Genomic DNA, 15,024 nt, shown 5'->3' on the forward strand with positions numbered 1-15,024 from the left:
TGGTGCAGTTTGGCACTTTCTTACAAAATGAAGCATACTCTTACCATATGATCCAGCAATCACACTCCTTGGTATTTACCCAAACGAAATGAAAACCGTTGTCCACACAAAAACCTGCACATGGATGTTTATAGCAACTTTATTCATAATTGCCAAAACTTGAAGCAACCAAGATGTTCTTCAGTAGATGAATGGATAAACTGTGGTACATATCGACAATAGAATATTATTCAGCGTTAAAAAGAAAAGCCATGGAGGAGCCTTAAATGCATATTACTAAATGAAAGAAGCCAATTTGAAAAGGCTACATACGGTATGATAGCAACTAATTGATGTTCTGGAAAAGGCAAAACTATGGAGACAGTGAAAAGATTGTTGGTTGCCAGGGGTGGGGAGTGGAGGAGATGAATAAGCAGAACACAGATGATGATTAGGGCTGTGAAATACCCTGTATATCATAGTGTAGCTATAGGATTCATTATAAATTTGTCCAGATTGATAGAATGTACAGCCCACAAGTGAACCCTAAAGTAAAGTATGGATTTTGGGTGATTATGATATGTCAATGGAGGTTCATCTGTGGTAAACAATTACCATTCTGGTGGGTAATGTTGATAATGGGGTAGGCTATGCATGTGTAGGAGCAGGAAATATATGGAAAATCTCTTTACCTCCCTCTCAGTTTTGTTGCACACCTAAAATTGCTCACAAAAAAATTAAGTCTTAAAAAAAGAAACTATATTTATTCTTCATAAAAATCTGTTAACATGTTTATTAATTATGTTTGAATGAATGAAATATTTTTAAAATTTCTGATATTTAATTTTTAATAGGGAAAGTATTGACAGGTATAACCCACACAAACAAAAGCTCTTTGTAGTTCTCAATTAAAGCATGTAAAAGGGTCTTGAGATAAAAACACTTGAGAACCATTCATCTAAGCTCTCCAGTAAAAGACAGAGATTATCAGACTAGATTCAAAAATTTTCTGGATATATGCTATTTATAACAGACAATTCTAAAATAAAAGAAAGTTGTGTTTGAAGGGGGAAAGGGAGCCTGTCACGAAGTCTGTGAACAGCTTCTCGATTTTTTCACTTCTTTATTTCTTGATTTGTGTCCTTTAGGAAATGTTCCATGACCTCATATTTGAAATTTCTACTCCTCTGCTTGGTCCTTATCACATAAGGAAATACAGTGATCTGGTGAAATAGGTGACTTTGCTTAAAAATGATCCTGTTGTGAAAGTGGACAGCAGTGTATGCATATCAGTTAAATACTTTTAAAGGCCCATGAACAATTACAAAAATTGATCATGAGTCAGGCCATAGTGCATGTCTTAGTAAATTTTGGAAATTAACATTATAAAGACTGTATTCTGTGACCCTACATCAGTTAGACAGTAGTCCTTACATAAAGATAAGTGGAAAGACTCCATATAGAAGAAAAAAGTTTATAAACATCTTGAGAATCAAAAAACTTGTAATGAAAGATTAGAAAATATTTACAAAATAACAAAAATAATTCATACTAAAATGTGAGACATATTTAAAGCAATGCTTAGAGAAATACATAGTCTTAAATGCTTACATTAGGAAAGAAGAAATGCTCAGGATTCAGAAGTTAGAACAATATACCCATGGAAAACAGGAGGAAAGAAATAATAAAGATTAGCAGAAACTGCTGAAATAGAAATATACATTCACTCCAAAGGATCAAGAAAGCTAAATGATTTGGAAAGCCTGTTGAGAGACATAACTTATAGCAAGCTTTATCTAGGAATAAAAGAGTGTGAGAAGGCACAATTAGTACTGTGAATAAAGAAATGTACAAAACTATAAATTCTGCTGAGATTAAAATAGTAAAAAGATATTTTAAATAGTTTTATGACACTAAATATGAAGTATAGGGTGAAATGTGTAAATTCTAAGCAGAGGTGGAATACTTAACTAAACTGATTTAGGAAGACATTGTATACTTGAATACTTCTGTAATCATTAAAGAAATTGTTATCAGTAATTAGAAACCCTCCCTGAAAGGAAACAGGCTCACATAATTTTAGATTTTTAAAAAATGTTTTCCAGGAATGTGGAGTTCCTTTAATTTTAGAAAATCTACTAAGTTACTACATTATTCTGCCATAAATTCAAGGTTTGAGAAATCTTAAATTATTCCAAAAGATAAAGCTTTGGTAATTAAGGCAATATTATCTTGTTGTGAGGTTAGAACAGTTGGCTAGTGGCACAGAATTATTAATTATTGACCTGTATATGCAAACCAGATTTTTGGTAGAATGGGCATTGTAGGTAGGGGAAAGGAGATAGATATATATGGACTATTTAATAAACAGTACCATGATACTTATTTATCAATGATTTTTTAAAAAGTGAAGTTGAATTCCTATCTGAAACTTACACAAAAATTAATTCCATGTGGCAATGGCTCTTAAATATGAAAGCAGAAGTATAAAAGTTTTAAATGAGTGGTAAGAAAACTTTATAACCTCAGGGTTGGGAAGATTTTCTCAAACAAAATGCAAACCCACAAACCATAAAGGAAAAGGCTGACTTTGAAATTGGATTCATTTTAAAGATTCCACAGAGAGTGAAAATACAAGCTAAAAACTGAAAGAAGATGTTTGTAGCACATATAACTGATTGTGCTCAGCATGGATTCAGTACCAGAATGCATATGTAATTAGTTAGTAACCAAAAGATAAACAGCATGGTAAGAAAAAGTATAAAAGATTTCACGGAAGAGGAAACGTGTGGCTAGTAAACTATGAAAGGATAATCGATGCATTAGTAATCAGGGAAATGCAATTAAGACTATAATGAGGTAATATTTAATCATCTCAGATTGGTGAAAATGAAATGAGGTAATATTTAATTATCTCAGATTGGTGAAAATGAAAAAGAAAGAAAATTCCAAGTGTTGGTGAATGTGGAGCAATGGAAACACTTAGGCACTGTAAATTAATAAAGCCACTTTGGATTACAATTTGATATTTTCTGGTAAAGTTGAACATGAACATATCCCGTGACTCATTCTAGAAATATGTCCTAGGTGAATTCTTGTGCATGTGCATGAGGATACAGACATAATATTTTTTATTGAAGTATAGTTGCTTTACAATATTATGTTAGTTTCTGCTGTACAGCAGTGTGAATCAGCCATATGTATACATACATCCCCTCCCTCTTAAGCCTCCCTCCCATCCGCCCCCATCTTGTCGCTCTGGGTCCTCACAATACACCAATTTGAGCTCCTTATGATATACAGCTTCCTGCCAGCTATCTGTTTTACACATAGTAGTATATATATGGTGGTTTAGTCACTAAGTTGTGTCTGACTCTTGTGACCCCATGGACTCTTGTGATCACATGGAGCCTGCCAGGCTCCTCTGTCAATGGGATTCTCCAGGCAGGAATACTGGAGTGGGTTGCCATTTCCTTCTTGAGTGTATATATAGACATAATAATATTGATAGCTTTGTTTTTAATTCCAGATAACTAAATAAACCTCAAGCAATCATGTTCACCAACAGTAAAATAGATGGGTAAACTGTAGGATATTCATGTAATAAAATATTAGGAACAGTGAAATTTAATGAATTACAGTTTTACACATCAACATGTTCATGGGGTTCATGGAGTTCTGTGTGGATCACAATAAACTGGAAAATTCTGAAAGAGATGGGAATACCAGACCACCTTACCTGCCTCTTGAGAAATCTGTATGCAGGTCAGGAAGCAACAGTTAGAACTGGACATGGAACAGATTGGTTCCAAATAGGGAAAGGCTGTATATTGTCAGCTGCTTATTTAACTTATATGCAGAGTACATCATGAGAAACGCTGGGCTGGATGAAGCACAAGCTGGAATCAAGATTGCCGGGAGAAATATCAATAACTTCAGATATGCAGATGATACCACCCTTATGGCAGAAAGTGAAGAAGAACTAAAGAGCCTCTTGATGAAAGTGAAAGAGGAGTGTGAAAAAGTTGGCTTAAAGCTCAACATTCAGAAAACTAAGATCATGGCATCCGGTCCCATCACTTCATGGGAAATAGATGGCGAAACAGTGGAAACAGTGGCTGACTTTTTTGGGGGGGCTCCAAAATCAGTGCAGATGGTGACTGCAGCCATGAAATTGAAAGATGCTTACTCTTTGGAAGCAAAGTTATGACCAACCTAGACAACATATTAAAAAGAGACATTACTTTATCCACAAAGGTCTGTCTAGTCAAGACTATGGTTTTTCCAGTAGTCACGCATGGATGTGAGAGTTGGAATATAAAGAAAGCTGAGCGCAGAAGAATTGATGCTTTTGAACTGTGATGTTGGAGAAGACTCTTGAGAGTCCCTTGGACTGCAAGGATATCCAACTAGTCCATCCTAAAGGAGATCAGTCCTGGGTGTTCATTGGAAGGACTGATGTTGGAGCTGAAACTCCAATACTTTGGCCACCTGTTGTGAAGAGTTGGCTCATTGGAAAAGACCCTGATGCTGGGAAAGATTGAGGGCAGGAGGAGAAGGGGACAGAGGATGAGATGGTTGGATGGCATCACCAACTCAATGGACATGAGTTTGGGTAAACTCCAGGAGTTGTTGATGGACAGGGAAGCCATCTCTGGTATGCTGCAGTTCATGGGGTCGCAAAGAGTGGGACATGATTGAGCAACTGAACTGAACTGACATCAACATGGATAAATATCAAGAACTTAATGAGACTTGCTTGGTAGTACAATGGATAAGAATCCACCTGCCATGAAGTGATGAGACCAGATGCCATGATCTTAGTTGTTTAAAAGCTGAGATTTGAGCTACTTTTTCACTCTCCTCTTTCACTCTCATCAAAAGGCTCTTTAGATCCTCTTCACTTTCTGCCATGAGAGTGGTATCATCTGTATATCTGAGGTTGTTGATATTTCTCCTGGCAATCTTGATTCCAGGATGCATATGTAGATAGTATTCTTTTTTTGGAGAGGGAGGGAAGGAATAACTCAAAATTCAGAGTCTAATCACCTTTGGATGAGGGAATGGGAGGGAGACAGTTTTGCATGGGAAATGAGGATTTTAAGGTACTGATATTGTTTGTTAAACAGGATGGTGGGTACAGGGTGTTCATTTTATTATTTGTTAAGTAGTACTTGTATGTCTTGTACTTTAGTGTGTGTGATCTGTTTCAAAAAAATTTTTTAAAACCCCTCAAATGTTGTCGTTAGTTTAATTTTCAGTGTGTTGTAAAAAAAAAAAAAAAAAACTGATAATAAGGTATAATACTTGACAGAATTTTTAGAACATTTTTTGTAATCTCTGAAAAAATCATAAAATCTAAGTAAGATCCTTCTCTCCTTACATGGGAGAAAGTTAAATTTCTAGGTAGAGAAAATCAATCAAATATAATAGAAGAGGCATTAATTATGTTTATTTTGAGGTTCATAATGAGCTATTTAGTAAGAAGACCCTAACTTGGATCATTTGGACAAAAGATTTGTCCAACTTCTTACATTTAACTATGTGTCCTGCTATCAGTATGTTATATGTATTGTTAGTTTTAGGAGGGCAGAGTGGTAAGATTTGCTATCTTTTTCTTTTTTTATTTTGGTAAAATCTACCTTGTTTAAAAAATATGTGTAAAGAAGTCTTGAGTCTTTTTTTTTTTTTAAATGATTTTATTTATGGTTGTGCACGGTCTTCATGCTGCGTGGGCTTTTCTCTAGGTGTGGCTCCTCTTGTTGCGGAGCATGGGCTCTGGTGCCCACAGACCTCAGTTCTGCGGCTCCCGGGCTCGAGAGCCCTGGCCCAGTGGCTGTGATGCATGGGCTCAGCTGCTCTGCCACGTGTGGTCTTCCCAGACCAGGGGTGGAACTCACGTCCCCTGCTTTGGCAGGGGGGCAATTCTTTACCACTGAGCTGCCAGAAAAGCCCTCAGGCATATTTTAGACTAGTTTTCCACGCTCCTATCTGGTGAGAGAGGCCTGGGAGCCAGGAGTCCTCAGCCACAGTGCTGGCTCTGCCATCAAAAGCTCTGGGGCCTCTAGCGAGTGCCTGCCCCTCCCTCAGTCGTGTCTGACTCTTTGCCCACCAGGTTCCTCTGTCCATGGGATTTCCCAGGCAAGATTACTGGAGTGGGTTGCCATTTCCTTCTCCAAGAAGTCTTGAGTCTTGTGAGACTATATTTATTCACTTTATAATCAGTTCATTCCTAATTAGAAAAGTTATTATAAATCTTTTCCCTCTTATGCTGTACAGGGAAAACATTTATTCACTTGTTGCTTGTTTTGTTAGGACTTGAATAGCAGTGAGAGTACACTGAGGTATTCATTCCAGGTCTGGTAAGAATGTCGTTGGGGGGGAATCTTTGCATGGATTTTAGTAAAGTAACTACATTATATTTTTAAGCAAACATTAAGTTATGCTTCATTTATGTTCCTCATTTTCCTAATAGAGCATGGCTGTGCACAGCCCTTAGCACACGGCCATTACCTCACACCTGTTACCAGGCAGTGATCACTGCAGGACCATTAGTGGTCCTGCTCAGCCATTGATTGGTGCTGCAATGGGCCCCTCTCCCAAGTGACCAACTGTCAGTGAGCGACTAGTGTTAGTGTTTCTGCTCAGTCATTGGTTGGTGCTTCAATGGGCCCCTCCTCCAAGTGATCAGCTGTCAATGAGTGACTGTTAGTGGTCCTACTTAGCCATTGGTCAGTGCTGCATGCAATGGGCCCCTCCCCCAAGCAAGCAGCTGTCAATGAATTACCATTAATGAGGCATTCAGCCAATGGTCAGCAGAGTAGTGGTCATCATGTAGAGAGTGAAGAAAGAGGCAGATCCTGGTTTTCTACCCAGGGGCCTCTAGCTTACCTGGCCTCAGGTCAGTGGGTGAGCTGGAGGGCCCAGGAAGTAGGCCAGGGGCTGTTCTGCTGGGCTCCAGAGCCCTCATCAAGACCACCCACTGGCCAGGCCCAGGCCTTGAAACAGTGGTGAACCTCTCCTCCATCCCTGCCTCTGTGACCAAATGGCAGTGGCAGTCTGCATAGGATGCAGTCTGTGGGACCTGGCTCCCTCCCCACCGCCTTTTGGGTGGCCTAAGGAGCCTGAGGGCCAGTTGGGCCCTGGGCCTCTGGCTCCCTCAGCAATGACAGCTGGATAGGGTCTGGGGACCTGACCTTGAGGGAGCCACCAACTGAGATCTGCCTCATCAGTCAGGATCCAGACCTCAGAGGGTGAAAGTTGTGTCTTGGGAACTTGCCCTTTCTTGTCAGAACAGAGAATAACGTTTGTTTGGTGGAGGTTTATAGGAATATCGTTACCTGACCATGAGCTGACCTCAAGAGCAAAGGATCTGACACCAAAAAGTGTGCAACAATTTAACCATGCCCCTCCCTTACCTTTCCTATAAAAGGGTTTTGCTGAAAGCTTTCGGGGAGTTTAGGGTTTTTAAGGCATGAGCCACACATATCCTTACATAGCCCTCTGTAAACCTTTCTCTGTTCCAAACTCTGGTGTTCTGGTATTGCTTGGCTTCACTGTGCATCAGGCACATGAACTTGCATTTTGGTAACAATTTCAAGATTGGTGAATCTAGATAGACTACTTATAATATTAATATTAATATAATAAGCCAGGTAAACTAGTCCATGAATATTAATAATAAAACTCTACTAAATATTTTCATATGTTATTGCAAGAATTTATTTAGCACATCTAGGATGAAAATTATTGATAAGGTATTCATCTGTTCAACTTTACAAGGTAATGTCAAATTGCTTTCCAAAATGGCTATATCAATTGAAGCTCTGTCCTGTAGTGTTAAGAGAATTTACATTGTCCCTCATCCTTATTAACACTTGGTATTGTCCAGCTTTTGAAAATACTCACCAATCTGAGAGTGTGGGAAACTGAAGCTCAGATACATGAAGAAATATACCAAAGATTAGCCAGAGAATAAATGCTGGTCATGTTCTAATCCAGGTTTGTCTGATTACAACTACAATAATGTGCGTTTCAAAGAAATGGAAATATATAGGCTAAGTCATTTTTATGACAGAATAGTTATGAAAAATGAGATTAAAATTTCCTTTAGTAATTTCCTTAGGGGAAGTATTTCTGAAAGTATGATTTTTAGATTAACTGGATCAGAATCTCTTGATAGAAGAGATGGGCTTATGAGAGGGTCAAGATGGGAATTGGGAGGGGAGGTACTTATTCTTTTTAGAAATGCCACAGATTCCTGAGCCATCTCTAGTTTATCATCTCTTGGGGTGGGATCCAGGTATTTAAATTATCTAAAGCTGGCCTAGTTTTATTTTATTTTTTTGATGAACACTAAATAAGAACTTATGCTTTATGGATGTTGAAATAATTCCCAAAATGCTGCCAGATTCACATATAAATAGCTTAGGCTGAGAGTCAGAAACTTAGCTGAATGTTTATATATAAACAATCCCTTCTTACTGACTTCAGTCATCTAACCTCTTTTCTCTAAGGGTTCCTTTTACTACTTTTTTTTTCCTTTATTTTTCTCCTCTTGTCCAGCCTTCATCTGAAATGAAATAGCATTAGGACTTTGACAGTAATAATAGTGCTGCTGCTGCTGCTGCTGCTAAGTAATTATCTCTAAAGTCTCTCTGTCAGGCTGACCCCTAGTCCTTTAAGGAAGGACTATAGGATACAAAAGACATATAGCAATGCAATCAGTTATTTTATTCTTCTCTATAAAACTGATGATAACAATGATACTATTCTTGGATAGTGGATATAGATATAGACCTAATGGTTATAAAAAGTGAAGATTCATGGAGCTGGAGTTAGAGCCATGAAAGATCCTTATGTTTTTCTAATTATTGTTCTGGTAAAAAATGTCTTTTCTATGACAGCTAATTTTAAAGAGGAAAACAGTGACTGAGCTGGGTAAAGAATTACTAAAAACATCACTTAGGCCCCATTTCCTATCAAGGATACAGGCTTTAAGTGAGATCCTATGTTAATATTAGAAATGGATACTGTAGACTCAAAAGAGTTCTGTTCTGCTTGCCTGCCCAGACCTTACCTTGCTCAGCAATAATGAAATCAATAGAATGTTAATCATCAAAACTCTAGATTTTGCAGGAATCATCCTTAAACTAGGCTTTCAAAATTATGTACATTTCCAAGTTATCTTAATTTTTATAGTTTGATTATTTGGTTATAAAATTAAATAATTACTTTTAAGGGATCAATGCATATTTTGTGAAATAGATTTAACAAATATGAAAACAATATGTAGCAATTTGTATGTAATGCTTTCAAAACAGAGGCTTTAAATCCTATATTTTATGTAGTAGTTGTTAGCTATTCTAAAGGTACAATGAGAGATTATTGTTCATATCAGTGTAATAAATTGATACTCTCAGATCATAGTTTTTCATTTTGCACATTGTCACAACCTTGGACCTTAATCTTATTCTTTGATTGACAGTAGCAACCAGGGAAAGAACATTTGTATTGTTTGGGACAGTCACATCTGTTCAACTTGATTCAGTTGAAGTATTTGCATATTCTTAAGTGTTTCTTCTGAGAGGTCTGAAATCCTTCTCAAGTGCTTGATGCATTTTTAAAATTCATTCATAAGGCATCTACATGCACTAATAGTTCTGTGTAATATTGCTGTGCATAATCTGACAGATAAGACCACTTTTTAAAACAAGGTATTCTTTAGGGATGCTACATTACATTTTCACTTGTTCTGCTGGCAAATGTCAAATTTTTTAAAAAGGCCATTTTAATGTTTTGATTAAATTAGTATATCTTTATTTTAGGCAAGTTTGTCAATCATAGGGCAAATAAAGATTTATTGAATAATAATTCAGAGGTTAATGATAGTTTCTCCTGCCTTGGTTGGACAATTGAGTAATTTTGTAGAAAACCATTATAGAACTTGAATGGATTTTTGTTTGGTCTCCTTATTTTACAGGGAAAATTACCAAGCCTCAAGTTTACTGACTTACTCAAAGTCACACAGCTTAGAAATTAGGTCTTATTTTAGGTCTGAACTCTCAGAATAGTTAAAGCCCAAGGATTGCTGGTATATGATTTCTGGTTTACATTATTTATTAATTACTCTGTGTCTAAGATTTCTCCTTACCATTAGAACACATAGTCAAAGATTATGTCTTATTCATTTTTATATCTCTCCAGAATTAACACCATGTCTTAAACATAGTTAATGCCCAGTCATTATATTGTTGTTCTATTTTCATTATTTTCCTAGGTTATTATGCTATAAAGAATAATTTTGAAATGAGATAGTTTATTAATGTTAAGCATCTTTAATAGCAAATAGGTTTCATTTTGTGTTCCAATTTTAGTAAATTGACAGTAGCTGTGTGGAGGAGTTGAGATCTGCCGGGGTCATTGAGCAGTGTCCACCACAGACATACAATCAGAGAAACCAGCTCTTTCTAATTTGATTTATGTCATCTTAGGGAAGAGAGAACTTTAGACTGGAGTAAGCAGAAAAGATCCTGGGAACAATTAAGTCTCAAAGTACAGGACAGATATACAATTCAGAGACTAGAAAAAAACGAGGTAGAAATGCCACTGAGGCTGGGGTTCTTTAAGAAATTTGAAGGTTCAAAAGGAAGAAATATCATTAGGTTCCCTGGTGGCTCAGATGGTAAAGCGTCTGCCTGCAGTGCGGGAGACCTGGGTTCGATCCCTGGGTTGGGAAGATCCCCTGGAGAAGGAAATGGCAACCCACTCCAGTACTCTTGCCTGGAAAATTCCATGGGCTGAGGAGCCTGGTGGGTTACAGTCCATGGGGTCGCAAAGAGTTGGACACGACTGAGCGATAGAAGAAGACATTAAATATAATCAAAGGAGGGAATTGAGTATTAATGCTTTTGATACCTACCTAGCTTTGTGCTAGAACCTTTTTTTAAGGAAATCTTGTGTGCGTGCTCAGTTGGTTAAGTCGCGTCTGACTCTGTGCGACCCTGTGGACTGTAGCTTGCCAGGCTCCTCTGTCCATGAGATTTTCCAGGGAAGAATACTGGAGTGGGTTGCCATGCCCTCCTCCAGGGGATCTTCACCACCCAGGGATCAAACCTGCAGTGTCTCCCGTGTCTTCTGCATCTCGGGCAGATTCTTTACCACAGAGCCACCTGGAAAGCCTGGAAACCTTAGGTTACATTAAATATAATTAAAGGAAGGAAAACAGTTGTTGAGTATTAATGCTTTGATACCTAGCTTTGAGCTAGATCCTCTTTTTACAAGAGACCTAGACACTTTCCTGTACTAGTTTGCATTCCTTGCTTTTCCTTTTCTGAGATATTTAAGGTTGTTCTAGTCTTCCCTTATTTCTCTGAGCCGGCTATCTCCAATTTTTCTCTGCCTTACACACACATGTACACCCATGGCTTATTCATGTTGATATATGGCACACACCACCAAAATATTGTAAAGTAATTAGCCTCCAATTAAAATAAATTAATTTTTTTAAAAGATATGAAAGTTGTGATATAACCTTATTACAGTTTTATTTCAGTATTATAGGAATTCATTGGAGAAGGAAGTCTCAACAGCTTTTTAATCAAATTATTAAAATAACATTCGAAGATATTTGGCTATAAAGTAAATAACTCCAAATTATGCAATGAATTTTATCTTCCAGGAATCCCCTTCTGGTCGAAGAAAAGCTCTTGCCACCACCAGCATCAACATGAAACAGTATGCAAGCCCAATGCCAACGCAGACTGATGTCAAATTAAAATTCAAGCCATTGTCTAAAAAAGTTGTATCTGCCACTCTTCAGTTTTCATTATCTTGCATTTTCCTTCGGGAAGGAAAAGCCACGTAAGTTTCTTCTGTCAGATAAGCTGCTTCAAACTATGTTTGTTTGTTTGTTGTTTAAGAAAACATTGTAGGTAAATAGCTTTTTTCTCAGTAAACTGGCAACAGTTGAGAACACCCTACCACATACCAATCATTCTTGCCATTCTTTGTTTCTGAAGCTGAATTAGATGTACTTCTTGTTATTTATAGTCTCTTTTGACGCTAGAGAATGAACAGTAATATAAAAATGACTTTAGCAATTTTAAAAAATTTAACATGTGTATTATAGGTTATCATAGGTTTTATATTTCAGTGTCTTCAGTGTAAGTAGTTGTACTCTGAAGTACACAGTTCATTTTGTAGAGATGTGTGGTGTGGCTGAGGCATGAGGGGAACCCAAAATGAAAAGTTTAGATAAGAAGAATGAAAGAACTAAAGGAACTTTTGCCAATTCAGGTTCTTTGGCTCAGCCTTTCAAAAATTGCACAGGAAAGTACAATACAGTTTAGATAACCAGTTTGCTATAACCATTATCTTTTGCAAATATCACTTCTTAAGCAGTGTATAGCATTGCACAAAGATAGTTCCTATACCCAGTTATAGTCTCCTGAAAGAATAAAATTTTAATTGGTTAGAAAGAGGTGAACATACCTAGAGCAAGGAAAAAAAATAGTAACAGTTCTCTTAGTTGTTCCATACAGTCAAATCAACAGTAAGTGTATGTTTTGGGTGTAGTGAAAGGGTTAGTACGTACTTGGAATACTGAGAGGAAAACAGAAATTCTGTGCCTAAGACTTAAATGGTGATAGGAAGAATGAGCGTTTCATTCTAATCTGCATCACACTTCTGAATGTGTTTGACCTAGTGGAAAGTGGTTACTATAATTGGCCATGTCTATTTGACTGATTAGTCTGGATTCTGTGCGTCAGTCAAAATGAGATGTTTGGCAGTCATCTACAAATGACTTGGTAGATAACAATAAGCCTCTTCTCTGCAAAGTTGGCTTCTGTGGGAGTGAGGTAGAGGGACAGTGCAGGAAGCAATTACGTCTTTCATCTCAGGACTTTAAATTATAGATTTAAATATTGAAAAGTTAAAAATAAAGACCTTACCCTGAAGTTCAAGCCAAAATGAAAAGAAAGGAAGCAGAGAAAGAAGAGAGACATAATCAGAGAAGATTCTTTGAAGGTGGACTCCTTTCTACTAGGCAGAAGCAGTAAGTGATTTAGCACCATTCATGGGAATTTGCATGAGAGGAAATTCAGTCAAACCAAATATCAGTTTGAGTGAAGTATGTTCTCAGAACACTCTAAACCACCTCTCTATCTCCTCATTGGTTGCCTGCTCACCTTTCCAAAAGAAAATGTTCAGGGCAAAAATATAGGAGATAAAATAAAGCAAGTTAACATTTTAAGAACACTATTATATATTGAAATTCTATCCTAGTGATAGGAAAGCACTTTGTAAGGCATTTGCATGAAGTAATACAACTGTTTTTGCCCATACAGACTTTGTGTCACTAAATTTGTCTTGAAAAGGGGAAATTATTTTAACACTAAGCTTATATGAGATAAAATGTGAAGAATTAAAAAAAAAAGTTTAGTCTGCAAAATCATATCATATTTAGAAGATAAGTGAATGTTAACAAGCATACTTTACAAAAGAAAAGTGTCTTTTGTTTTGTTTTTATTGTAGTAAAATGAAAAACAGTGTTTTAATTCAGCTTTCTGGATTTGGTGGAAAAATACCAGATTGAAATTTAGTTAGTACATCTCATGTTAGAAATATGTTTCATTCACTGTAATTTATTTGAAATTTAAGGTGAAAATAACAGATCAAGAAAACTTACATTAGTTAATATTGAGTAGTACACTGTATAAGTTTGTATTTAAAATACTTTAAGATAAAAATCATTTTTGTGTTTTATCAAATGTATGGTCTTTAATTAACCCAAGATGGAAATTTAACCCATTTTTCATTATGTAATTCTTACAAAGGCTAGGCTTTCAAGTGCTTTTTCAATTACTATAGTTTCTTAACTTTTGGCAAGTTTAAACTTCTTTGAGAAAAATACACATCTAAATAAGATTTAAATATAATTTACAGGGTTTACCACTTCTTTTTACTCCTACACACAAAACCAAAAGGATTCTTGGACTTTAGATTAAGAATTTCTATTCTAATTACTTCTGCAAGTTTGAATATTTTTAAAGTCTAGATCTCATCTGCTTTGCAGACTGTCCTGATATTTTATGAAACAAGTTTTTGTTTCTAAACTTTGTGATCAGAAGACCATACTTTAATTCCATGAAGAAAATTTTAGATATGTAGCACAGAATTTAACTAACCAGTTAATATTTACTGTCTATTAATTAAATGTTCAATTTAAAAATTAATGAATGTTTAGATTATTCAGTAGTTTTGTATAACTGTTTAAAAAGTCTTGTTAACATTTAGAGAGAAGAAATATATTAATATTATTTTATTAAGAAACAACCCTTTTTTTGGCAATGTCATTTAATAAACTATTATCATTGATGTAGGGATGAAGACATGCAAAGTTTGGCTAGTTTGATGAGTATGAAGCAAGCTGACATTGGCAATCTAGATGACTTTGAAGAAGATAATGAAGATGATGATGAGAACCGAGTGAACCAAGAGGAAAAGGCAGCAAAAATTACTGGTTGGTTGGTTTTATTTGCTTTAAACTAAAAATTTATCTTTTTTTGCAGAAAAACTCATTGTTGTTTCCCAGGAAAAAATCAATTCCACTAACAAGGTATTTTTTCTTCCTTAATACTCCTAATATAATACAGCATTTAGCTTGCTGGAAACTTTATATGCTGATGGTAAATAACAGAGTTTAACAAGTCCAAGGCTAGTCAAGAAAGCATCAAACTACTGAATATAGTATGAAGTAACCTAAATATATTCATAGTTATTTTGTCATTGTATGGAATGAATGCTAAGTAAAAATCTGTCTTAAGGAAAAGATGAGGAGATAACATTGACTACCTTCCTCTAGTTCATGTTCATTTATTCACATGAAGTGTATGGACATTCTTTGTTTTGAATTTGTATACATCTTATGTATCCTTATATATAGAAGCTTCCATGCAAGTATTTCTTATAGCTGGTTTGATCAAACTACTAAAATGGTTAGTAGTTCAAACCTCTGTATTAATTGGTCAATAAATGGTTATC

At 36.1% G+C, this 15,024-nt stretch overlaps 1 protein-coding gene across 15 annotated transcripts in view; it reads left to right on the forward strand.

The window, feature by feature from the left end:
• The window catches only part of EHBP1 (EH domain binding protein 1), a 566,468-nt gene that overhangs the window by 343,354 nt on the left and 208,090 nt on the right, over window positions 1-15,024 (forward strand). For all 15 annotated transcript variants that reach the window (XM_070798096.1, XM_070798098.1, XM_070798095.1 and 12 more), the window contains 2 exons: window positions 11,660-11,841; window positions 14,364-14,503. In XM_070798096.1, the coding sequence (XP_070654197.1) occupies window positions 11,660-11,841; window positions 14,364-14,503 (322 nt within the window). The remainder of the gene's footprint in view (window positions 1-11,659; window positions 11,842-14,363; window positions 14,504-15,024) is intronic.

The sequence above is a fragment of the Bos indicus genome, chromosome 11 (genome assembly GCF_029378745.1).
Source record: "Bos indicus isolate NIAB-ARS_2022 breed Sahiwal x Tharparkar chromosome 11, NIAB-ARS_B.indTharparkar_mat_pri_1.0, whole genome shotgun sequence".
In the NCBI taxonomy this organism is placed as follows: domain Eukaryota; kingdom Metazoa; phylum Chordata; class Mammalia; order Artiodactyla; family Bovidae; genus Bos; species Bos indicus.